Raw genomic sequence first — 25415 nt, forward strand, 5'->3', positions numbered from 1 at the left:
AGTCTTGTTGAATGTGATTTAACTTTCAATATGTGTACATGGTATAGCGATGTGGGGGCTGAGAACAGAAAGAGAATGTCCAGAACTCACCGGGAGAGAGAAGGAGCAGAAAAATCTGCGATTTTATAAAATACAGGTCAAACACAAAAGCAAGACAAATTGTATGCAATCCTTCAACAAAAGGCTCTACAGAGTTGCTACAGCAACCAAAAATATCTACATACTAAATACATCATCCATTTTAACACCATTTACACTGAAAACTTCTCCAGTATCTGTGTTGTGCCTTTTGTTTAATCCATTTATGGCATTTTGAGGAGTAAACACAATAATTATGTTGGTATAAGATGCTGCAAGTGAGATAGTCTTACTTTGCTGCCAGGATCTTGTGGTCCACATCATCCAGAGAGGAGCTGTGAGCCACGTGGAAAGTCCCAAAGAGAGTGTTCCTCTTTTTCTTTATCTTCTCTGCCTGTGCAAACACGTCAACAAACATTTCACTCAGCTGTAGTGACATCTTAAACACACATTATCCTTGTACTGTAGCGTACATTATGTTCAACAGGGTTAAGATACAATTCAGGAAATGTAATTTTTTGAATTTAACAATTAAATAGGATACGATTTAACGCAATACAATTCTCCGACATTTTTTCTCATTTCATCATTTCTTGTGTGATTTAGCTAAATTAAGCCTCTTGAGGGTTAATTCCAAGTTTTTTATGAAAGTTTGAAGACAGAGTGAGGAAGTAACAGTATTTTTTTTCCAAAACATTGATTCAATTGATTGAAAACATTTTTTTCAAGTTTTTTTTTTCAAATGCTCACCCCTTCTTTGGCGACCAGGAGTTGCCGTTCAGCATTTTGCTTCTTGATGTTGTAGTACTGCACTTCCACCTCATGGGTGAGCTGTAACCACTTCTGGAGAGAATCTGGTGGTGACCAGCTGCTGTGAGACTCCAGCTCCTTCTCAGCTTTCTTCAGAGCCATTCGGACCTGACAACAAATGTCAAACACTCGGTGACAAACTGACACACTGACGCAAACACGACCACAACCACAAGCTCTGCAACACCGCACAGGAAACATCTCTTTCAACGTACCTGTTCCAGTTCTTCTTCTGCATACTTCTGGCGACTCAGTTCGTTCTCTGTGCCCTCTCGCAGCTCTCTCAGTCGCTGGGCCTCCTGCTTGGCCGTGTTGATCTCATCCCTCAGTTTCTGCTCCAGGTTGACTTTCTCCACCTCCACTGTACGGTGCTCTTCCTGGGCGATCTGCAGCCTGAGGACAGAGACAGCAGAAACACATTTCTTTTTAGTTCCGTTTGTGTGCATCAGGAGAGTTAATGGGCAGATATTGAATATACTACATATAAGTATGTTTGTTTAAGTGTGAAATCACTTTAAAATAAAACACATTTGGATTTTGTTGCCTTCAAAGCCTTTTATATATGCTTTAGTCCCATTTTTCTACAGCAGCAGAACAGACAGGCCAGCCAGAGTGTGTGTTTTTTGTGTAAATAGGTGGAAGCTTGCTATGTAAATGACAGACAGGAAAGAGTTGTGAAACAGTGTTTACATCCTATCTGGTACGCAAAGGCCATGTCATGAGTCCTTGGTTTTTGTCACAATCTGCAGTTTCACCATTAGATGTCGTCACTAAACGTTTGAACCTTTAAAGTAAGAACTTTAATATATTAAAACATGAATTGTATAGTGGCACAGTGGTTCAGTCAGTTTATTCACATTTTTTCATTTTTAACACAAAATATGCAAGCAGAAATGCTGAATGTTACAAACCTAATAAGCTTCACTACCCCTTTTCAAAAATGTCCCAACACAAGGAGAAGAAATACAAGGGTCTATGATGGAGATAAGTTAAAATACAGAGGAATAAAAGCAGAGAGGAAGTTGATGATAGATCTAAAGTGGACACTTTTACCCAGAGAGGGAAGCAAAACAGTTTAACACATATCATGTTTTTATGGTCCGTTATTGTAACTTCAATCTATGTCTCTTGTTGACAAGCTGAAATTAACCAAATGGGTTTAAAGTTCATAAAAATAAAAGAGATGGTGGGATGGCCATAAACACAAGTACACCTCTGTGTTTCCATATTTCTGGAGCGTCTGTGGACAGCCATAAAGTGTAAGCATGTCCGTGTGGAACGCAGGACTTGCATCAGTCACGCGTCGCCGGAAACAATGGCTAACATGTATGACACAAAGGAGCCACGGTCAGCTGCTCGGCAGCACACGGACAACACACTGACATCAGAGGCAGCGGGAGCCAAGAATGCCACAGCTGTCATGTAACTTTAGAAGAGTACAGTGCAGTACTCTGTGCTCCCATAATACCCAGAACATACATGGTTTGAGCGAGGGATATTTTTAGACTCTCATCTTTAAACAGTCCACTGTTGTAAAAGAGGTTTGTCACTGATGACATAATCATCCGGGCTTAGACACATACCATTTTAATGTAGTGCGTGTGCGTTTTTACAAATTGGTTTGTAACCCTAATATGGGACGGGGCTCTCAGGTAACACTACTTAAAATGGAAATAATCGCTTAACCAAGCAGCTCACGATCTATTCCATTAATCACAGAACAAGTCCAAATATCACAAATCTTTTTTGAGTTTATTTTCTCAAGGTCAGACAGCAATAGCATCTCTCAGTCATTAGAGAGCAGCACTCTCCTTATCCAGCCAGGATAAACACAACAGCAGAGGCAGCAGAGAAGGGCAGGGGAATGAAAGTTGATCCAGACATTTAGCTGTGGAAAATGTGGCTGCTAATGCGTTCGACCCTGACCGCTGCCCGTCTATAGCTACGATTTGAAAACGCTGGCAGAGCTACAAAGAGAAGAAGAAGCCAAGTGATGTTTCACCTGACCTGCACTGCAGGGCTCACTGGACACAGACACATCGTCTCTGCAGACTTTAGAGCAGGCGGTCATTTTCTCCTTTCAAAGACGTCTTTCTGCAGACAGCCCAAATGTGGGTGACTGAGCATTTGCCGACATACTAATAAGCAGTCATGCTTAACACCATCTCCCACCAGAGAGAGAGAGAGAGAGAGGCAGGGTTAAACACTGCTGTAAAAGGCAACCAGGAAATCCAGGCTTTAGTCAAAGTCTCCTCCCACCGTCTCCCAACAGGGAAGACATGACGAGGACAGGCCACTCGACACCACCAGCACAGGATCTGCTCGAAGGTATGGAAAGAGAGCAGCTGGCAGCAGGGATCAGGGAGAAATGTGAGTCCACAGTCAGAGGACATACCTCTCGCTCCTTCACCTCCTAAATCATGTACTATAAGAGACTCGGGTCTTTCCTGGCTAGTCACATTGACCTACAATATGGTTTAACATTATATCCCTTCCACAGCCACATTGCGAGAATTAAGATCTGGTTCCACGTTGTCTGTGCAATTCCCGTCACTGATGCCAGCATGTCGCTCAGACAGTTGCACACTGGAAAATAAAAAAAAGTCTACGGAAGTGTAGAAGTGCCACAGGAGGAGGAAAAAAAATCTGAGCCGTTTCTCTTGTTTTAACAAGATAGTTTTTTTTTACCTTAAAGTCAGGTTCATTGATTGTTAAAGAAGATAAACACTCTCTGGACGTTTTAATGGTAATCGCCTCTCTGTTGAGGGTTTTTAGTGTCTTCAGCATACAGATGTAGTCCAAATCACTCAGGTGTGCACGACAGCGTGTCATCTCTGCAGCAAAGTACAAGGAATTATACTGTACTATACATGTGCAGTGATCGGTAGGAACCTGCGAATCGCCCAGTGGAGGCACTCTGTGCGCATTCCAGCTATAAGAGGAATGAACTGAGAACCTGAGGAGCGAGAAAGTTCCTGTTGCAGAGCAAACAGAGCCTCTTCTCCTTCAAACTCATACTTCCCTGATGTCAACATCACACAAGAAATCAATCACTATAAGGTTAAAAACCCATCTCCTTATAATGAGCTTCTTGTCCAACAGAACAAATACAGTTAACGACCCGCTCCCCTCAATTCACCACAAACGTCACAGTTTTCATTGACAACGTAACATTAACAAAACGTTCCTTGAACGCATCTTGAAACAGCTCATCTAAGCTCAACACTGCAGATCCTGCATTACTTTCATTCGAGAATATTAGAATACTCAACAAATAACAGAAATGTGAGTTTTCAGGTTCTTGTACGTGCATAATTTTCATTTCTTTGCTCAATATAACAAAGAAATAACCCAAATATAAAATACATAACAAATAATAACTTTTTACAACATTTTCTGACATTTTAAGGACCAAAATGATCACTTGATTTATCAAGAAAATAATTGACCATTAGCTGCAGCCGTAATCTGAACCTTTACTTCTAAAATTATATCATAATTGGGATCAGTCAGAAATAAATGCTTTTCTGAACAAAACTGGCTGTTATGATACACTCAAGACTCTTGTTTTGATCAGCAGAAAAGAATTGAGTTTAGCAAAGAAAGAAATGTCAGAGCCGACTCTAAAGTTGACAGTGGCAGGTGTGTGTTTTCGCAACTGATCGAAATATAAATCCACATGCAGAGTGACCTTGCAGTTTATCAGAGAGACACTGTTTGATCACGTTGTTCCCGCCAGAGCAGTCGATGGCTTTTTTTGGTCAACATTCACCAAGCAACTGCCGCAAATGTACTTCCCACTCCCTAATTGTGCCGCTTCAACAAAGAACGATGAGGGTTCCCACACCCTGGTTGTCATCAAATTCAAGGACAGTGTCCTGACACATCTTAAGATGTGATGTCATTTGCACTCTCTTGCATAACTTTACTCACTCATTGTTCTGCATGGAATCTTACGTCAACGGTGGACAGAGACAGTGGACAGTGTCCACAACACAGCTAGTGATTATGACTCTACTCGATCAAGAAATGTGGGGCATGAAACAGTAGGTGGCGTCATAACAAGCAAGGGAGACATTTACCTTAATATCAACTTAACTTCTTTCTTGCACAAAATTCACTTTCAATGACCCATGTCTCTTTAGGGCAATTTTGTCAAATTTACAAACTTTCAAGGACCCGTGGGAACCCTGAATGATACATTCATAACCGACAACAATCACACAAAAGTGTTGCTTAACAGAAAATGAGGAAACAAGATTCTCTACCCTGTGTTTACTGTTCATTAATTATGCCTCATCTCATGTTTCGACAAAAACCTGTTTCCCCAAAAAACGGTCACATGACACACGAATGACTATTGAAAAAAAGAAAAAAAAAAAACGGTAAAACAGACGAAGGTTTTTTAATGAATACAACAGCTTGTATTTAACACAGCAGCGATCCCCTGTTCAATGTCTCCAATATCAAGCCAGGAATGTTATGCAATCATCATGTGGCAAATATCTGTCGAAAGGGACTGAGCCTCTCCCCGATATTTAATCCAAACAAAACATCACATCACCCCAGAGATTTAACACTTTCCAAGTTGGCCACTCTGAACTTTCCTATAGGCTCAATGGCAGGTTCAAATTCAATGGAAAACTTTAATATATAAATGATCTAAAGCTAACATAATAATGCATATTTATTTTTCCCATTGTGTGAACATGAAGGCAACTTTTTGATAAAAGCAGCTGTGCATAAAATGGTATTAAAAGGGACAATATGTAAGAAATGCCCATTATTAAGTCATAAAATGAGAATGATTCGTCATCAGAGGTGAATTAAATGTGGTAAACTGAAATGCTGGCTTTACTGACAACAATGGTGCAGTCTGTATGCTGGGGCTGCAATGACTCATCGATTATTAAATGATAATTGTTTTTTTTATAATTAAAACAAGTTATTTCATTTTTCAGCTTCTTAAGTGTAAATATTGTCTCCTTTCTTTGCTCCATATAACAAATCAACACTGATATTTGTGGAAAAACTGAGATAATCAACACTTTTTTTTGACATTTTGTAAACCAAAGTAGAACACAATCATTAGCTGCAGCTACAAACTCTGTTTATGTTTGGGTTTGGTACTTTGGCAGCCACATTCTCCAATCTCTCAAATAACATTTTAAAAGCTGAACGTTGACGTGATTTACATACAACTTCTTTAATATTACATTAAATCCAAGTGCTACAGGTCCATTTAAAACCCTGCTCCTGCAAAATTGAGGAACAGTGTCCTCCCGACATGCTTTCAGTTAACCACTGTTGTCTGTGGCCGTCTTTCTATTTTATTAAATTTTTTTTTAATAATAGCATGTTTTGTTATGTACTGACCAGGGAAAGCTTTCAATTATATTGTTGTATTATACGCAATTACAATAAAGCTTTCTATCCTATTCTATTATACAAGCATATTACGTATGAAAGACATGGATGTGGTCTTTATGGTCTGTTCTGACGCAGTTCAGGATGCAAGAATAGATTTAATAAACAATAAAATCTAACTGGGAATCTGTGGGAAAATGAGCTTCTACTTCTCACTTGTTCATGACATTAGCAAATAGATTTCCTGATGAGTTAATGGTCACAATCACTGTTTCGGGCTCTTTTTCACTAGAGCATGATGGCAATTTTGTAAATTAGGATCCACTTTAGAGGAAAGTACAGCAAATATGGGTGAACACCCGTGTGATTGACAGCTGGTATCATCCAATAGGAGCCTGGTTGCAGGTCAAATCATGATTCTGGAGGCTGACGTCATGACCAGTTGCCATCCCCCCCAAAGTACCTTCTCCTTCTCCTTTACATAGACAAAAACATAACTAACCTGTATGACATGAACCTGTTTGAACATCCATGAAAGGAATCAGAGGAGATGGCGCATGTTTAAAACCACATTCCCAGCATTCTTCGCGGAATTACAAGACCAAAATAAATCAGATTTATCTCAGAAACTTCAGTTATCATTAGTCACACTCCTCTCAGCTGTAATATACACCTGGCTAAATTTGGGATGCTTTATAATTCCATAAGACTTAATCTTTGAGGCAGCAACAGCCGGATGATGCCCACCAAGCCAAAACAGACCAGGTGTGAGTTTGAAGTACTGCATGTCAGAAGTGAACGCTTACAAGTCTCGTCTTGTCTCCTTGTATTTGAAAATCATGCCTTCGATCACTTCACAAAGCTCACAGTACGATCACCGCTGAAGTGAGAGCGGGGGAAGTGACTGCCCTTTGAGCGGAGGAGGATGGCATCTCTTCACCATCACAGAATGACATAAAGTTTGTGTTACTGCAGCCAATATTCACTATACTGTGTACAATTAGTTTAAAAAGAGAAACAGCACGTCAGACAATGGAACAAATGTGAGGTAGCAACAGAAGCAAACACACTACAGCAGTTATTTCTTAGCTGCCGCTGCTGCTCTGCTATATCCTGACATCAGACAGAGTAAGCTGTAATTAAACAACACTTTATACATATATAATTTCCCTCCTCTAACTAAATTCATTGACACTCATTTGTGTAAAGTTCAGTCCGGGGAATCACAAATCACTAATTTTAAAACTCTGTGGTTTTGTAGGTGAAGTCCTGTGAATAACGTATGACTGTGGAGAAAAATACCTAAGACACTGAAGCATTATAAAACACTGGAAGGATTTGCAGCAACTTGCCTCCTTTAAATGATTGCACGTGTTATGTAAAACCAGAGGAAATACACCTTTGTCAAACAGTCAAATATGACTTCTGGGGGAAAAACGTGTGCTATTTCAGTTAAGTGAGATTACTCTTACACACTCCAGTTCAAACAACTGAATGATTGTGTTTTTGTAGGACTTAAACTGGACTTTTACAAAACTGTACATACTGTAACATAAACAGATAATACACTTGGAGAATAACTTGTATTGGATGTAAGTGGTAAATCACACAAATGTGCTGTTAACAGCTTTGTAGTTTAAAAGGTAAAATACAATAGGACTGGATTGGAACGATATTGGTACTGTTTTTACATATGGAATAGTCCTATCGTGCCATCCCTACAGAAAACTGTATATGTACAGTTGCTCTGACAAAGCACGGCAGTTCTTCGGAAAGGAAATAATAGAAGACGAAGAAAACAAAGGCAAGAAAACGGGGAAACGAGGAAATATGACGATATATCACCAAATCGATATTTTGACCCACCCCTACCTTGCACACGAGGACGAGAACAGGCGTCCTATTTAATGCTGTAGTAACTGCGCATGGAAACATTCCCGGTGTCAAAGAAGAAAAATACCTTGGCTTAACGTCAGTATAAGTTAGTGCAGAGGTTGTGTCAAATAAATTCAGGGACGCAAATATATTAAAAGTGAATGCAAAAAATATGCTGAGCCATATTTAATGTTGTGTTTCCTGTGGGAAATCCAAGACTAATGGTGCATGTGCACAATACTGTGTGTGTGTGTAGAGTACAATAGCTTGTTGTGTTGAGTGGTGGGAAAAAAGCTCTCACTTCTGCTGCAGGTCATGCAGACTCTGCTCAGCTCTCTGCAGGCCCTCCAGGTCCTTCATCATCTTCTTCATGTGGTCCTTTGAGTAGCGATTCTGGATGAAGGCAAACCAGCAGCCACCCATGCCTATGACTATCGACACGACCAGCATGAAGTCCTTCAAGTGGTTATGTCTATTCACTGCGACGGAAAGACAAAAGACATTTTCAATAATCTTACATTGACACAAAGGGCCAGATACAACAGGAAGGAATTAAACTGAAGGACATGATCATGAACAAGCTTCACCAGGATGTGGTGTGTGAAGCCCGCACATGAGTGTAGCCTCGTCATTCTGCAAGTGTTCTTTTTTGTTTTTTTGCAGAGTGACACAAATAGACTAGTCAGACAGAAGCAGAACTTCCTGGTTGCGGTGAGAGGGGTCTAAAGCAAGAGACCACGATAAAGCCAGCTCAAGACAGCCATTTTCTCTCTGCTTAACCAAAGTAGACCATGCACACACTAAAAAACAAACAAACAGTGGCAACTATAACATTTTAGTTCTACACTGGGCATGCTGTAAATAATTCACAGCTGCGAGAGAGCAGGTATACTACATGTAAGAAGCCTCAGATAAGTTAGAAAACCCCAAGGCTATCTTATGATTAAACCCAGAAGCCTGAGTTTAATAAAGTCCCCTTCATAAGTCGGGAGATAACGGCCATGCAGCGACTGACACAGACGCTGAGTTTTTTTTTTTTTTTTTTTTTCAGCCTTGCAAGCTTCACAGTGAGGCAAGTTTTTGCAAAACCTGCAAACGGGTGAGCGGGAAAGAGATGTCAAAAAACCAGACGTCTACTTCCTGGAGTGAGACAAAAAGGAAGTAAAATTAGGATTGAATAACTGATAGAGGTGAATGTCTTTTACATCACATCAGAATGGCATGCCGGCTAAAACACACAGACCTCCACCAAGTCTTAAACACTTAAGTCACCTGCGTTTTACATAACAGCACCTGAAACTCTTACATTTTCAGACATCAACACTACAAGCCCTGTGTTGGGGAACTCACCTAGTTCCCGGTTAAGTCCCCAGTTCCTGTCGTGAAAATGCACTTTTACGTTTTGTGCATTTGTGGTGTGTGGCTGTGCTAAAAGATCACACAGGAGGCCCGTGTGTAAATTCATATGGACTTGCTTATACAGTCCAGAACAAACACAGGTTCATCAGAGTGAAGTAGCTCAGAGCAGCTGTACCTGCTATTGTTTCATGATAACAAACCAGTAAAAACAGGACAGTAAAACACTGCTCCTTTCTCTACTTCACTCTAGTGAACAAGTCAGAATAATGTCATCATTACACTGCAGCTGTGTCTGAATCAGATTGGCAGGTATGTGCAGATCAATACGTCTTTACAATTACCTAAAAATAGGCCCTACGGTATTTAAGTGAAAAGCATATTTGCCTTAATTCTGCATTCTGACTTGGTGCAGGAGCTTAAAATAAATTAAAGATCAACCATTGTGGGTTTTTCTAAAGCTGATGCCAACCCTTGAGAAATCAGTTTTCTTGGCAAGTTTGTTTGGCCGATTTCCGTTTCTTTTGTTAATAACGACACATAATTCACAAAATTGCTTAACTTAAAAAAACATTAATTGAACAACACTTATGGTCTATCTTTCAGCAATGCATTTTAAATCAAAGCTCATTGATGAATTAATTGTTTTAAACTCGGATTTATAAATGCAAACATTGATAAAACATTCGATATTTTAAGAATAGTCACAGTAACTGACTGACTTCATATAATCAAGCCAATTATCGAATACTCATCCCCAACCCTAAAATACCTGTTTCCAATGTGCATGTTTACATAAAGAATAATCAACTGATTAAATAAAAGTTTATATGTGCCAGTGATTAAAAAATACCAAAGAAACGGCCCAATTAATTGGCCTGAAAAGAAAAAAAATATTATATGTGATGACATAATTCTCTAAAACTATGCACTGTTCTTCTCCTGATTCTAGTTACTGCTCCAACCACACAGTCTGTCTAAAAAAGGAAATACATTTTTGCCTTGTAATTTGTTCCGCCTGCTGCCGTTCAACAAAACCAGGAGACCATGAAGTGACATTTAATTAACCAGGAGAACTGGGAGCGCAGAGCCAAACTGAGCTTGGGTCAATCATTACACAACTGTCCACTGGACGAGGGTCAAACCATTGTGAGATGTGTCTTAAAATCCTGCTGCTGTTCACGGTGGGTCAGTCAGACTAATTGTGGGGCTCACTGGCTTTGAGAGGCTGTCAAATCCAGACAACCCTCACTGATGTCTTTTTCTTTTTTTCGGATGGAACTAACAAAACACCCATAATGACAGATGTCAGACACAGACCACTACACACCGGTCTGCTGTGCACTTTATTTTCAGAGGAAATGTTCCCTGAGAAAGGATTATGTCGCAGATGAAACCGTTACGGCCTATGTTTTATTCATGAAAAATAAATGGCAGTGGATATAAAGCACTGACAGAAGGTAAGGGAGGTGTCGCACACTCCCAAAAATCACCAATGGTGATCTAACGAGAAAAAGGAGAAGAAAAAAACAACAACAACCTGGAACAGATCTGTGATACCAATGAACCAGAGAGTGGTTTGTCTCAGCATGCAGAAGGGTGTGTCTGGAATACACAGTAGTGTCAACTCACTTCCTCAGTCCTTGAAACCAATACAGGTGGTAACAAGATCTTTCACTGATACGTATAATGTGGGTCGACAAAAGATAATGAATAAGTCAGTGAGTAATGCTGCGTTCCATGGAAATTCAAAGCAACCCCAATTATACCAACATGGCATTCTAAGATGCCACCATTCAGACATTTATTTTTTCATTTCACAGTAAATTAGTCGTACACATAGTACCATTTGATTTTTAACTGGAGAGGCGTTGGTACTAGGAGGTGCATCACAATTCTCTTCTAAAACGTTTATGAAAAAGCAATAACTGGGGAAATAAATTGAGGAAAACTTAGCATTTTAACCATTCACCACCAGTTGATGCAACCCAGCACAAATGCCCAACAAATGATAGACCTTTAAATACAAAAGGTACATTATATTTGGAATCGATTTCACAAAGTGGATTCTCCCCCCTAGTTGCTACAGTGTTTGTGTACGCAAAAACAAACAAGCAATGGCTATCGTTGGCTAGCCTGGGAACTGTGTGCTGATGAAAGAGGTGAGTGGCAGATGACCGGGTGAGGTAAACAGTGTTTTAAAATGTTGCTTTGAATAAAGCAATGATTTCCATCAGAAAATACAACAAGTCTGCTTCATGTATATGTATATATATATATATATATATATATATATAGATAGATAGATAGATAGATAGATAGATAGATAGAGAGAGAGAGAGACACACAATTTCTTTCCTCGAAAAGGGAATATTTCATCCTGAACCTCCTTTCTGTTGAGAGTTTTTGAGCAATTTCATTTTTTAAATGAGTCACACAACACTTTGAATTCATGCTGAGGGTTTCAGTCATCTCCATGGCAACCAGCTACACACTACTGTATTCCAGAGGGCTCTACCGGACCGTTTATCATTCTGACCACTTGTTTATTTGTGTCTACTGTATATCTGTGCTGCTGCTTTTTGGTTTGTTTTTATAGTGGAAAATATTGTTGATATAACTGAAGAGGAAAAGATTTTTAGGGAAAAGGAGCACAGGAATTAGAAGTGGTCAGTGTGAGGTTTGAAACAATCAAGAAAGTAACAGGGAGATGATGTTATGGTCTGAAACGTCTAAACTGAGATGGTGACGACCAACACTGCACAACAAAACATGTTAACATAAGAACAGTTCACAGGTGTGTGACATGAGGGCAAAGTGTCGAGCGAAACACACAGACCCAATAAAATGGGAGGGAAATCTCATACTCAGGGTTGGGAAGAGTCTGGAACAAACCACTGATGTTGCATGAATGAGATTATGAAGTAGAGCTCCATCAGGAATTAAATAAAAAGAGTAAGTTCACGTACTCAGAGGTGCTCCAAACAGAACTGTGTCCAAAGCCTTGAGCTGCAACTTTTGCACGTGGCTACGATCCAAAATCTTCAGAATAGACAGAGTCAGAGTGGCGTTTTTAATGGCAAGCCTGAAAGAGAACAGACATTCATTCATTCATTTATTTCTGTAAGAACAAGGAAGTGAGAGTAAAGGTTGTGATCTATTTTGGGTTGTATGCAACATAACCCACGCGGAAACATTCTACTCCCCAAACTTTCTATATGTGGAGCCACTTTTTAAAAATGCTAAACTATTGTGACTCAAGAGTAAATTTGTGCACAAGGTAGCAACAAATCTATCATTTTATGCTCATCATTTACAAAAACAACTATTAATGGTTGGAAAAATTCTGCAACTTTGTTTTAGGACCCAAAAAATATTCATCACCAACCCATCTATGGGTCCCAACCCAGTGTTTGGGAACCGCTATTCTAAATCAACTAATCCATAAAACACTCATAAAAGGGAAGATTTGTGCTACAAAAAGATACACACTACATCCTTTTTAAAATAAAGCCAAATAAGTAATTTAAAAAATCTAGATAGACCTGTCCAAAAACGGCAGCTTAACTGGGTGTGATGTAATTTTAAGCTAGTGCAGCAAAAATCAAGTCATTTGTGTTAATGGTGTTCTGCACACAAATACACAGAGAAAATTTCAAGGTACGTCAGTCACTATCCCTGAAGCGTTCCATTTAGATAGATTAATAGATAGAGTTTGTACATGTAGGTCTTGATTGGACCTAAAAAGGTTAGAAAAGTCACTTACCTTGGCATGGTACTTCCATTAAAGTTCATCTTGCGAAATGCATCCACATATTGTGGCAGCTCCACGTAGGTGATAAGCCACTCCACCACCTCGTCCACTGTCCAGTTATACACTGGGGGAACAGCAAAGAAACAATGAGTGTATGGTTAGCTCACTTCTACCTCTGATCCACAGCAAATCTCTTTTAAAGCCATTTTACTTGATTGTTGAACCTAAACAAGTACAACAGAGGATTTCTTGAGCAAAAGCAGTTGATCTAATTGATTGTGTGTTTAACTTGTTCTTGAGAACAAAAACATTAAGTGACTGAGAACTCCCAGAATCCAACACTGATATAGCACTGGTAGAACTGAAAGATTGCAACAGGATACGAAATCAACCGTGGGTAGCAATCCACCAATTAATAACCAAAGAAGAAAGTTCTTCGCCACATGAGCCCTCAAGACAGACAAAGCACCAAGGAAGACCAAGGAATTGGTGATTTCTGTGTCATTGACACCAGGCAAGTGAGGCCAATCAAATATTTGAGGTGCTGTGTCTAACCTTTGGTAATTTTTGTTGTTGTTGATGTTATGATTCTGCCTCAGTTTGGACTTCAAGATCAGAAACGTTTGTAATATTATTTGTATGCTACGTCCCTGAAAACAGGCTCTGTCAGGCAATACTATCAGAACAGCACAGGGGCAAGAGGTCTTAATCCTTTCAATTTGCTGAATGACCAGGTTTTTTAGCAATAGAATCAACCTCTGAAACTCTGTTTGCACCCATCTTGTCTCCCTTTGTCTTGACATAAAAGTAACCACTTCCTGTGTGCAGCGCGGGCATACCTCCAGGCAATATAAGACCTAAACACTGCTATACTAATAAACAGAGATTCATGCGGAGCGGACAGGCTCAATCAGGACAGTGCGGACTCATTTGACAATAGTTTGAATATAAAAAGATTTGTATATATTTTTTAAATTTTTTTTTAAAAAATGGGCACACACTGAACAGCTTTTAGTACAAAGGTTGCATCGAGGGCTGTCATGGTATCGTGTTAAGATACGGTCATTTAAAGTAGGTGATCATTGGGCAAGAGGACTGTCATCCCTTCCCTTGAGAGCACATGTGATGGTTTTGGGGGTTGTTTTTGTGGTAATGAGGGCATGACAAGACAATGTAACCGAAGTGACAGTGCTGGTTACATCTCTCCTGAGTAATATCAGAAATAACCTCATGTGTCTTGAGAAGCAAATTTTTGACACGTCATGTTGATATAATGTATGTTCATGCTCATCTATATCCTGAATATTATACACAGTATCTATGGAATAGCAAACACTGGCAAACACGGACTAAACTGTGTGCGTGTATGTTTTCTGTGTTAAGGTGTTGCTCAAACATTTTAAAAAAAAAATGATGTGGTAAACCCTTCACAGACTGAGCAAGTTGGCACAGTGAGAAAACAATGATCGAAAGGCAGCCAAAGGAAAGGGTGCGAAAGAACACAAGTGCCAGATACAGCAGCGTTTGTGAGTAGTGCTCTTGTGGCATACACAATGGGGAAGCAGAACTGATCGGCACAAGGTGGTGAGAATTCTGTGCTGACAGACTTGATGAGGTCTGCTCTGCCACTGGCAGGAACTGATAAGTTCTCTGCACTTTGCTCGACATGGCTTCTTATCAACTGCTTAGCCCCTTTGTAGGGCAAGTGATAAGGTCAAGCAGGGCTCATGACTGACCACAAGAGAAGACACCCACTGAGAAGAACATAGCTGTTTATATATAACAGTTCCTGCAGCCTGTCAATCGTAGTCACATGGAGCGCTTTAATAACAGTCAGCATAGTGGAATGTAACAATTCATAAAGCAGGACTCACTGGCTGCAACACAGACGCATGCATAAAGAGATGATTTGAAAGGAAGAAAGCTTTAAAGCTGTACCTTCAGAGCCTTTCCACGCATTCCAAAGGTCCTCCACACTGATGAGCTGGTCATCCCCGTGGAAACTGTTATGCTTGGCCTTCGGGTCATGGTAGTTAAGATCTTCTCTCAGGAACTGCAGTGTGACAAGGACATTTGAGCGGTTACAAACAGTCTGTATGACACTAAAATGCATTTCTCCTTATGTTATTCCTGCTGTGCCAGTTAGTTTTAGTCAACTTGGTGTGTGCAAATGTAGGAACTGTTCAATGCCATTTTTTCTTGTCAGATACAAACACCAATATCATAGGGCTGGGCGATATGGACCAAAAGTCATATCTCCATATTTTTGGTTCTAATGGTGATATGCGATATTATAATGATATTTTGAACAAAACGGGTAGTGTGTACTTTTAACCAATCACCAGCAACGATTTATTTAGGTTTAGTTTAGTTTTTTTTATAACAGATACAAACAATAGTGTTTTAATTCAGACGAAATCTGCAGTTTATCTGCGTGAGCTCGCTAGCTCAACGTTTCGCCGCTCAGCTGACAGCTGAAACCCGGCGTCCAGAGTGTACAACAGAAACCCATAGACCAGAGCCTCAGTGTCGGACACGGTAAACAACGAGCCGCTGATGTGTTTTAAGTCCACTTGGAGCCGAAATCTGGGGCCAACAGCTGGTGCCGCTAAAAACTAGCGAAAACAATCGTTCAAATGTCTGTTGTGATGCGTAGTGGGTGGGAGAACACTACGTAGTACGTACATGTAAGGGGCGTAATTGAGCAGCTGAACTAGGCTTGTAGGCTTAGAGAGAAAAGACTAAATAGTGTTCGCAAGCCAACATAAAAATAATATATAATATACCGGTCCAATAGAGTTGTTTTTACATCATTTAAACACACAGTACTTCATTTCTACTGCTAGCAATCAAAACAATAACCTAAATCTGGTTTGATGATGTCATAAAGCAGCTTTGAATCATGAGAATTGTTGTCCAAGAGGAGCTAAAGCATGTCATAGCAGTCATACACGGTAGTATACACATGTGGCTGTGTTGTGTGATTTTTTTTTAACTGATATCTGGTGATTGACCAGTGGGCAATATCAATTTTGAATATCACATCACCTCATCCCTTATGAAATGACTTTAGTGAGTTTTGTAAAATGTATTTTTAGATTAGATTTAGATTAGGGACATGCAATAGGTTTTATAAGCCCCATAAAAACAGAAATGCAGTTCTTGTGGCTTGTGTATTTATGGTCTTCACTCACTGTGAAAGGAACATACAATACTCAAAATATTACCTAAAAAACATCCTGAAAACAACTGACCACTATTCACTGACAAGTTAATGGGCTGGAACAGGACTGAACTTCGTCCTCATTCATGCTAGTAGTTATTGTTTCTCACAACTTGTGCACTCTTCACCAACAACTGAAAGGCAGTGTGACATCATTGCAAAACCAAAAGAAGTGAAATATTTGGTGGAGGTTTCCCAATGTGACAAGAGCAGAAATATGTTTCAAACTATATAATATTTTGACCATGTAAAACAGATATATCGAAGAGATGTTTGCTTGCTAGATGAATTGCAACTTAATTCAATGCATGTTATTTTAAACATATACACATAAATCTCAGTTAAAAAGCTGGAAAAAAAGACTCGGAAACGGCAACTAAGCTAGAACAATTACTCGATTATTAATCAATAATTAAATTAATCGGAAACTATTTTAACAATCGATTAGTGTCCCTTCTTAAATGGGATTTTGGGAAAAATGGGAAAACTAAATCATTTTGGTCCGTGGACAAAACAACACATTTGAGAAGATCGTTTTGTAGTTTGGGCAAGAATAACCAACATTCTATGGGTGAATCGATTGATTAATCCAAATGGAAACTATAAAATGATAATATTTAAATCATTTTTTATTGAAATAGGCCTGAAACTAGCAAATGAGACATTAACATCTCTGAAAAAAGCTGTGAATCAAGCATGACATAGAATTCAATTTTCTAACTTCATGGTGGCCCTAACTGACCAAACTACCACGTTCTATGTACAGTTGTCGTGTATACAGGCCCCAAACTAACAACTAAGAAGCTGAGTACCATCACAAGGCCCCCGTCCCCTGAAACCAAAACCTCATTCAGACAAATTTATGAAATTTCTCCATACACTAGACACCATAGCACATTAAATTGACATAGTGTGCTGCTCTAGATTCCATTCCTGCCCCAACTGGAGTAGCAGTAAGTCAAGTACGAGTCACCAAGGGCCCACACGGTACATCACCCACCATGTTGTAGGCTAATTCCGTTCCAACTAACAAAACGAAGAAAAAAAAAAACTACACATTTTGCCCTCCTACAAGAGACAACTCACGCAACGTGTGGAAGACAATATTAGGTCATGATGTCTTTCTTAGTTGTGTGGTAAGATTTCACTACAGGAAGTTGGTCTGAGTTGCAGGTCGAGTAGATCACACTCCTGAAAAAACTGTACATTAGGGCTGCAATTATGAAATAAATGAATCATAAATGAATCAAGAGCTATTTTTTTAATAAATAAAAACAAGTAACTGCGTCTTATTATTGGTTTCCTTTAGACAGGCTACCATTTTCGTATTTTTTTGGACCAAACTAATGATAAAGTTAATTAATTATGGGTAGTTGCAGCTCTAGTGTATAACTGGACCTGTATAATATGACTAAGGCCTAAAGATCCTTCTTAAAAGCTGGGGGATACACATTGATCTTTGCTGTAAAGAAATCAACAATGCACTTTATTCTCCATATAATGGCAGGAAACAGGACTCCTGTATGGACGTGGCCTTGATTACATTTCTCAGATGAAAGCCACTTCAGATATGAGTGTATTTCATTTGATTCTTTGCCTTGGGGCTATTTGCATGCCAAGTGCCTCTTCTAAAAGCAGAGAGAAGGCTGCAGCCATGACGCTGCTGGCTTTGGTGTGGCCTCAACCACATGCCATGGAGTGAACAACATCGAGACTAGGATCAAGAGGAAAAGGCCTCCTCAAGGACTACAGCCTGTGTCTTTGAAAGAAACCGTGTACTGTAAAGACAAGTACCTGACACTATTTTTCAAGCATTTTAAAAAAGCAAACGTCATGTGGCAACATCACTTAGTCCACCACACAGTTGCCAGTTGTGGTGAATCCCATTTAGCCCAACGCCAGCTTTAGCAGGGCTATGATTCACTTGCCATCTTGGCAGCAAATGCAATGACATGTCCGATGACAAACGATTTACAAGGATGATTCTTGTAAGCCTCTTCTGACCACCTCGCTGACTGCAAACCAATAGAGCATCGGGTTCGTGCTGATGCTGAATTTCTAGGCTGGTACTTACGCCATCCGTCTCCGCCACGTCTACATTGCCGTTGGCGTCATCGTCCATCTGCTTGTGGATACTACGGATGGCCTCGAAGCTGAGGAGTGCGTTGTCATCCTTGCACAGTGAGTCATCGATGCGACAAAAATCTGGTGAGAAAAACACAATCATACCACAAGCGTGTCAAGAAAGGTTTGAAACTCATGGCTCACCACAGTATGGTCAGTATTATCTGGATGTCATCGCTTATCATGATAAAAAACACTTACAATGAGTTAACTGTGGTGAATTACTGATATCTAGATGACCATGAATAGAGAAAAACCTTAATATTTCACGTCTAACTCAACAGCATACAGTCCTTGTGATTTATTCACTAAAAATAGGTAACCTGCCTGCCATGTTTCTGTGCAGACAGATGGTAACGACAGAATAAAAAAAAAAATTCAGTCGTCACAACAATATCATGAATCTCAGTTATTTTTTTGATTATTTTTGACAAGGTAATCGTGACGGGGAATGCTTATATCGTACCATGTGTAGTTATATCATACAAGAACAACAACCACAACATCATCAGCTCCAACAACCACAGTAACTAATCTAGTTATAATGTAAGCTGTTTCCTTTTAATTTCTATGTATTTACAGCTTTGGAAACAAACAATTTCAATAAAAGTAGTGGTGTTGGGTCAATGCTACTATAGCTCTCTTATTGTCCACTAATCATGTGATGGCTACAAAGGGTCATGTCTTTTGACCTTTTGTGCTTCTTGGTGAAAAGTTAAGATGCAAAGTCCTCTGTCTGGGTTGCATTGCCCACACACTCGCGCTCTCTCACTAAGATTACTAAACTGTAACATTTCTTGGCTGCAAGTTTAATATTAGGTCTTTCTGTCAATGTGGGAATGGTATCAAGAAGCCAGATACGGTGGTCTACAGGTCTATCGATGGAAGATAGCGGATTTTTGAAGGCTGATAGTTAGACGCATGAACCTGCTATGAATTCTGATTAATTAGCCACATAAACCCCCATTCTCAGGAGAAAGAAAACTAACGTTTATTTTAGTACACCATTAATCTGTAGATTATTTTCTCGATTAATCGAGCAATTGCTTGGTCTATCAGAAAATGTTGATTGGTGCTGATGATGTTCTCAGACGTGTTGTTTTGAGATATTTCAGTTTGTACTTCTTTTTAAAATGGAGCAACTAAACCAGAAAATATTGACATTTAAGAAGCCGAAAAATCAGAAAGCTTGTTTTAATTATTAAAAAACCACAACGCTAAAACCATGCCGTGGAGCCGTCAACCACTGTCAGAGCCAGGGTCCACGTACCCCGATTACTTAATTAAGATGCCAGTTAATCAACTGAAATTATTTAACTATATATCAAATCATATCATATCATATTATCAGAAACACTATGGACAGGGCAGGACAACTCATACAGTGGTTTATACAGATAAATAAATAAAAATGATCAGGTTCTCAATAGTATTTCAAATCTGGGGGTGTGAAAACATTTCTGTCCTCTGGGGGGTGCATGACAAAAAAATAATAGAGAACCACTGGGTTAGGGTTTGGTTCTAGGGGGGAGCAAGCCGGTTTGCCGATGCAGAGCGGAGTGATCATGTCCTGGATGTAGGCTGGACCGGATCCATTTGTAGCATGGAACACAAGCACTAGAGTCTTGAAGCGGATGTGAGCAGCTACAGGAAGCCAGTGAAGGGAGCGGAGGAGCGGTGTAGTGTGGGAGAATTTTGGTAAGTACTAGACTTATCTAGTACAAGCCGTCTGCCCTCTGTGTTCCCTCTCCTTCCTGAGGGATTACACATCCTCTGTCACAGATCACAGATAATGCTGCCAATCCCAATCAGAGGGAATACTTGTTTGTCATGCTGTTTTGAAGACGCTACGAGGAGCTGTGTGACAGGGCATGACGGGGCTACCTGTTAACTGCAGCACAAGGTTTACTGTGAGCTTCCATTCAAACTATGTGATCGGTGTAAACTCAAGAGTAGCGTAGTGTAGTTTATTCAAAATCAATATAAATCTGTCTACACATTTATTTTGTTAATTTCTCTGTTGAATGAGTGCTTATCGTTTTCTGTCTGGTGGGCTGCAACTAACGACTATTTTCATAATAGATTACTCTGTCCATTATTTTCACGATTAATCAATTAGTTTAGGCCAATAAAATGACAGAAAATGTTGATCAGTGTTTCCTAAATCTTGGATTGATGATGTTCTCAAATATTTTGTTTTGTTCACAAACCAAAATAATGGTGTTTTCTTGATTTCTTTGTTATGTGGAGCAAAGAAACCAGAAAATATAAAATCTGAGAAAAGTAAAAGAAAAACAATTTCTGTCCAACTGCAAATTTAGTTATTTATCAAGATACAAGCAACAAATAAGGATTGTAGGGGTACCACTAAATATACTATACTATACTACACTATACTATACTATAAATAAATAAATAAAGACAAAATTTGACTCCTAATCGATTGATTTGAAAATCTTGTCTTGCGACCATATTTTTGGACTTGCCAAGTCTATATCGCGTGTTATTCATACCTTTGCCAGGACACAACTTGGAAATTTGTGATTATTAATCAAACAGACTATTTTTCTAAAGAAATAAAATATTGCACAAAGCATCTGTCAAACACTGTATACTTTGTTATACTAGTTTCAGAGGGTTACACCCACAGAAAGGAAAGGTAATGGTTAATGAGGACAGTCTTTGCTCAGCAGCGTGGGAGAATTATTTGCACTTCCCAACAGGATGTAAACTTGGTTTCTAAACAAACCACTAACAACCATGTTTATTTTATGCACATATTGTTGAAATAACACTGTTTTATGAAAAAGTAAAACAGTTGAGTACTTTATTTTGATAGGTTAGTCTAAAATTGTTAAATTACTGTGCCACCTTTTAACTAATTAAAAAAAAAAAACACTACAAGCTCCATTCTGTGCATCTGAACTAATACTGCGTCATCACTAACTAGTCATCACTCACCAAACAATGTATATTCAGTTGCAAGCATCCTGTTTGCATTGTGCTGACATTTATGGCATAATTCCCCCTCCCACTGATCAACTAAATTTCAATCCACGCATTCTTATAGCAATGACAGGTCGACTTAGCGAGACAAAGTAGAAAATGTAAAACACGCTTTGACAATAGCTACTATTTCTATAGCTCACATGAAAACATGAAACCAGAAGTGAGACGCATGGATGCCCAACTTCCGCATAGTGAGGTTTTCCACATCTCTAAGTCACACAAGCAAAACAATTCAGTTTCATAGAACCTGCAAAGCCACATACCAAAATGGCAACTACTTTCTCACTCACACACACACACACACACACACACACACACACACACACACACACACACACACACACACACACACACACACACACACACACACACACACACACACACACACACACACACACACACACACGCGCACGCGCACTCACTCATTCACATTCAACAAAGAGTGACAGTTAACCTTGTGAAAGCAAACCACCTGCAACGCTCACACACCCACTGGCCCCTTTTCTCATTTGGCTTGCAAACCTCCAGAGACACAAGATAAGATATTTACATACCAGTCTGCCTACTTTTTTTTTTTTTTGCTTTTTTTTTTAAGAGCTAAAAGTTATACAAGTCATTCTTTGTTCCTCAACTTAGATGAGGACCAAACTCCTTAACTTTTCAACTTCATTACTGCTCCATTACTATGTCCATTTATCATAAAAATAAATAAATACACACAAGGCTTTGAAAATCACTGTCAAGAATCTTTTCTATCCCACACACTGTGGCCTCTTTGGACTGTTGCGACACGATAATAAAACTGCTTTAACTGCAGAAAATGTTTGTGCAACTTGGACAATGTCTTGCCTGTTAAAAACTACTCTGTGGCAGAACCAACAAGGGATGACAACCGCACAAGTTTGCAGTATTGAGGGGGTTTCGTCGACAGTGCAGTTAATAAAGTAAACTAAAACGTGTAAACAGGTACAACTTCACTAGAAACCTTAAAAAAAATCTTGAGTCATAGTCTTAACTGGGTCATATGTTCCCACAGAGATGGAGGTTATATAATTTACAGACTGACTGGAAGCTCAAGACATGCCTGCCTAATTGCATCTACTGTCAGTAACTGTAACTGTGTAAGCAGTCAGCTGGGGAGTTCAGCGCTATAAAGCATCAACACTCGGTGATGTAGTTAAGAATTTTGGAGATTCATATGATAAGTTTAGAAGTGTAAATCCACAATGTAGGAGCACACAACTGTTCATTAATGCTGGATTTGCATGCCTAACTGCACTGCGAGTCTGTGGCTTTGCTTTGCTCTGTGTTGAGTGTGGCACAAGTTGAGAAATGTTCAACTTTCCAAACATCATCCGATCAAATCACGCTATGCAACCTCCCAGCACAGATGCTAACCAATGAAAGTATTCACTCACTCATCTTCTGCTACTTTATCCTCCACATAAGGGTCCCGGGGGCCGATGGTACCAATCTCAGCTGACATAGGGCAAAAGGTGGGGTAGACCCTGGATAGAGCTTACTACGTAGTTAACTTTCACAGACAATGCTTTGCTAACCTCGGCTAGCCACCTTCAGTACCAAGAGTCAGACAACATTGGAAGTCGGAGCTGGGAGTGACGTCGCGTCTGAACTCACCACGTTCCAGAGATAAGTCGGTAAAAAAAACCTAGACTCAAACATATCCTGAGCAAGCCACTGTTAGCAATACCAGTCGATAACAATGCTCTAAAACTGAGAAGCAACAAACATCTCTTGGCGAAACTTGTGACAATTGGTATTATGATTCGGGTCACAACTGTTTGCCATCTTTAAATGTGGGTCACCATGTAGAATGTTTGGGAACCACTGCTAAAGGGCCACAACTAACAAGTATTTTCATAATTGATCAATTATTTTATTGATTAATCGATTAGTTGTTTGGTCTATAAAATGTCAGAAAGTTTGCAAAAAAATGTAAATAATGATGTTCTCAAATCCAAAAATGGTTCAGTTTCAATGTTTGTTAACTTTGTTAAATGGAGCAAAGAAACCAGAAAATATTCACATTTAAGAAGCAAAATCTGAGAACTTGTTTTGATTATATATATGTATATATATATGTATATATATATATATATATATATACATATATATATATATAAAAAAAAAAAACTCCTATGCAATTAATCAATAATCAAAATACTTGGCAATTAATTAGTAATCGAGTCATCGTTGCTGCGCTACAATATACTAACCTAAATCCAACATCTTGACTACAAACTATTTACACACTTACTCATTTGTTTCACAGACCATTAGACAAATTATCCTCTGTTTGACTGGGGGAGGGGGGAGGGGGTTGATGAAAGTTGGAGGACAGGTCTTATTGAAGAATGCCAGCTGTACTATTCTCAGCACGGCTACATTTAGTGCCTGCACAACCACAAAGATGTGGCACCAACATTAGTACCCTCACTGCCAACCTGTAGTGTGTCTGTGGGTCAACCGAGCGAGAGGTGTATAAAATAAAAATTATGCAACAATTTAGTGGCATGACTGATCACTCACCTGACATCCCATTCTCTACGACTGGACTGTCCGGCATGGGCGAACTTGGTTTTTCAGTCAAACTTTTCCCAAAGAGACACAAGCAAAATATCCACAGGGTCACAGATTTGATAGACTCCATGACTGATGGTGTGCTGTAAAGAAAAGACAACAGAGCTACTCAGGATTCCTGCCAAAGTGTAGCATGACAGAAATGCTGCGTTTCTGGTCAGTTTGATCAATTAAAACGACTGAAAAACAATGCGGCTCCTTTGTCTCTTAAACATATGACATCCTCGCAGGGAGAAGAAACAGCATTAATAGGCTTGGAGCACATGGGGACCCGGTTTGTTACATAAAAGATTTTTTCTGCAGCAGCCGCAGACACATGCCGTCACCTCTCAAATGTTGCCTCCACGTCCTGAACGGATAAACATACACAGTCATGAGCTCACTAATGCTGCCTTTAGGCTGAGAAAGTTTGTGGAACCTGTATTTAACCAGATAATGTGACTTATAATACTTTTATTGAAAACTATGAATAAACTATTTTATTTGTCTTCTGTAGTAAATTTTATTTTTTTATTGCACAACAACATATTTCAATTTTCCTCTTATTGACCACATTAGGTTTGTTGTGAAAGGTGCTGTACAGATACAGATCTGGATATTAAAAAAATATTACATTGAAATAAATAATAACAAAAACAAACTAATAAATAAAATTATAAAATCAAGAGTGTATTACTAATTTGAGCCAGGACAAACTATAGAATCCAGAGACATTTCATGAATGAATAACCCATCATTCAACATTAAAACAGAGAAAGAGTTATGCAACAAATGCTCGAAGCTCAACCTTTCACAACAAACCTACTGAAGAATCCTAGTTGCATGTCAGCAGTTGTGTCAACTTACTCCAAAATAAGTGGAAATTACTAAAAATGCAACTTAACCAACAAGCTCAGTTTCTCAATGCCACACATTTCCCACATTTCTTTCATAATTTCAATACAATCCTGTGTCAAAGCAGAAATCTGACCATAATAACTATGTAGTTTGCTTGGCGGTGGGGACAAAAACATCACAATTTGAAATGTGTTGGTGAGAGTAATAATCATAATATGTAACAACTTATTCAAGAATAAGATTTGCGCCTGTGTGAAATTTGAAGAAACCAGTTAAATGTGGGGTTTTAAACTTCTATGTGGACAGGAAGTGACAAACAGAAACATCACACACATTTGAAGAAAAACATTTAGTTGTACATGTGTGCAAGATGTCAAAGTG

At 39.2% G+C, this 25415-nt stretch overlaps 1 protein-coding gene across 3 annotated transcripts in view; it reads right to left on the bottom strand.

The window, feature by feature from the left end:
- The window catches only part of stim1a (stromal interaction molecule 1a), a 32934-nt gene that overhangs the window by 6093 nt on the left and 1426 nt on the right, over positions 1-25415 (bottom strand). For all 3 annotated transcript variants that reach the window (XM_058633564.1, XM_058633561.1, XM_058633562.1), the window contains exons 2-10: positions 24147-24280; positions 18538-18668; positions 15179-15293; positions 13253-13364; positions 12456-12571; positions 8432-8609; positions 1104-1281; positions 829-996; positions 372-472 (exon numbers count right to left, since the gene is read on the bottom strand). In XM_058633564.1, coding sequence (XP_058489547.1) covers positions 372-472; positions 829-996; positions 1104-1281; positions 8432-8609; positions 12456-12571; positions 13253-13364; positions 15179-15293; positions 18538-18668; positions 24147-24267 — 1220 coding nt within the window. In that variant the 5' untranslated portion in view covers positions 24268-24280. The remainder of the gene's footprint in view (positions 1-371; positions 473-828; positions 997-1103; positions 1282-8431; positions 8610-12455; positions 12572-13252; positions 13365-15178; positions 15294-18537; positions 18669-24146; positions 24281-25415) is intronic.

The sequence above is a fragment of the Solea solea genome, chromosome 7 (assembly GCF_958295425.1).
Source record: "Solea solea chromosome 7, fSolSol10.1, whole genome shotgun sequence".
In the NCBI taxonomy this organism is placed as follows: domain Eukaryota; kingdom Metazoa; phylum Chordata; class Actinopteri; order Pleuronectiformes; family Soleidae; genus Solea; species Solea solea.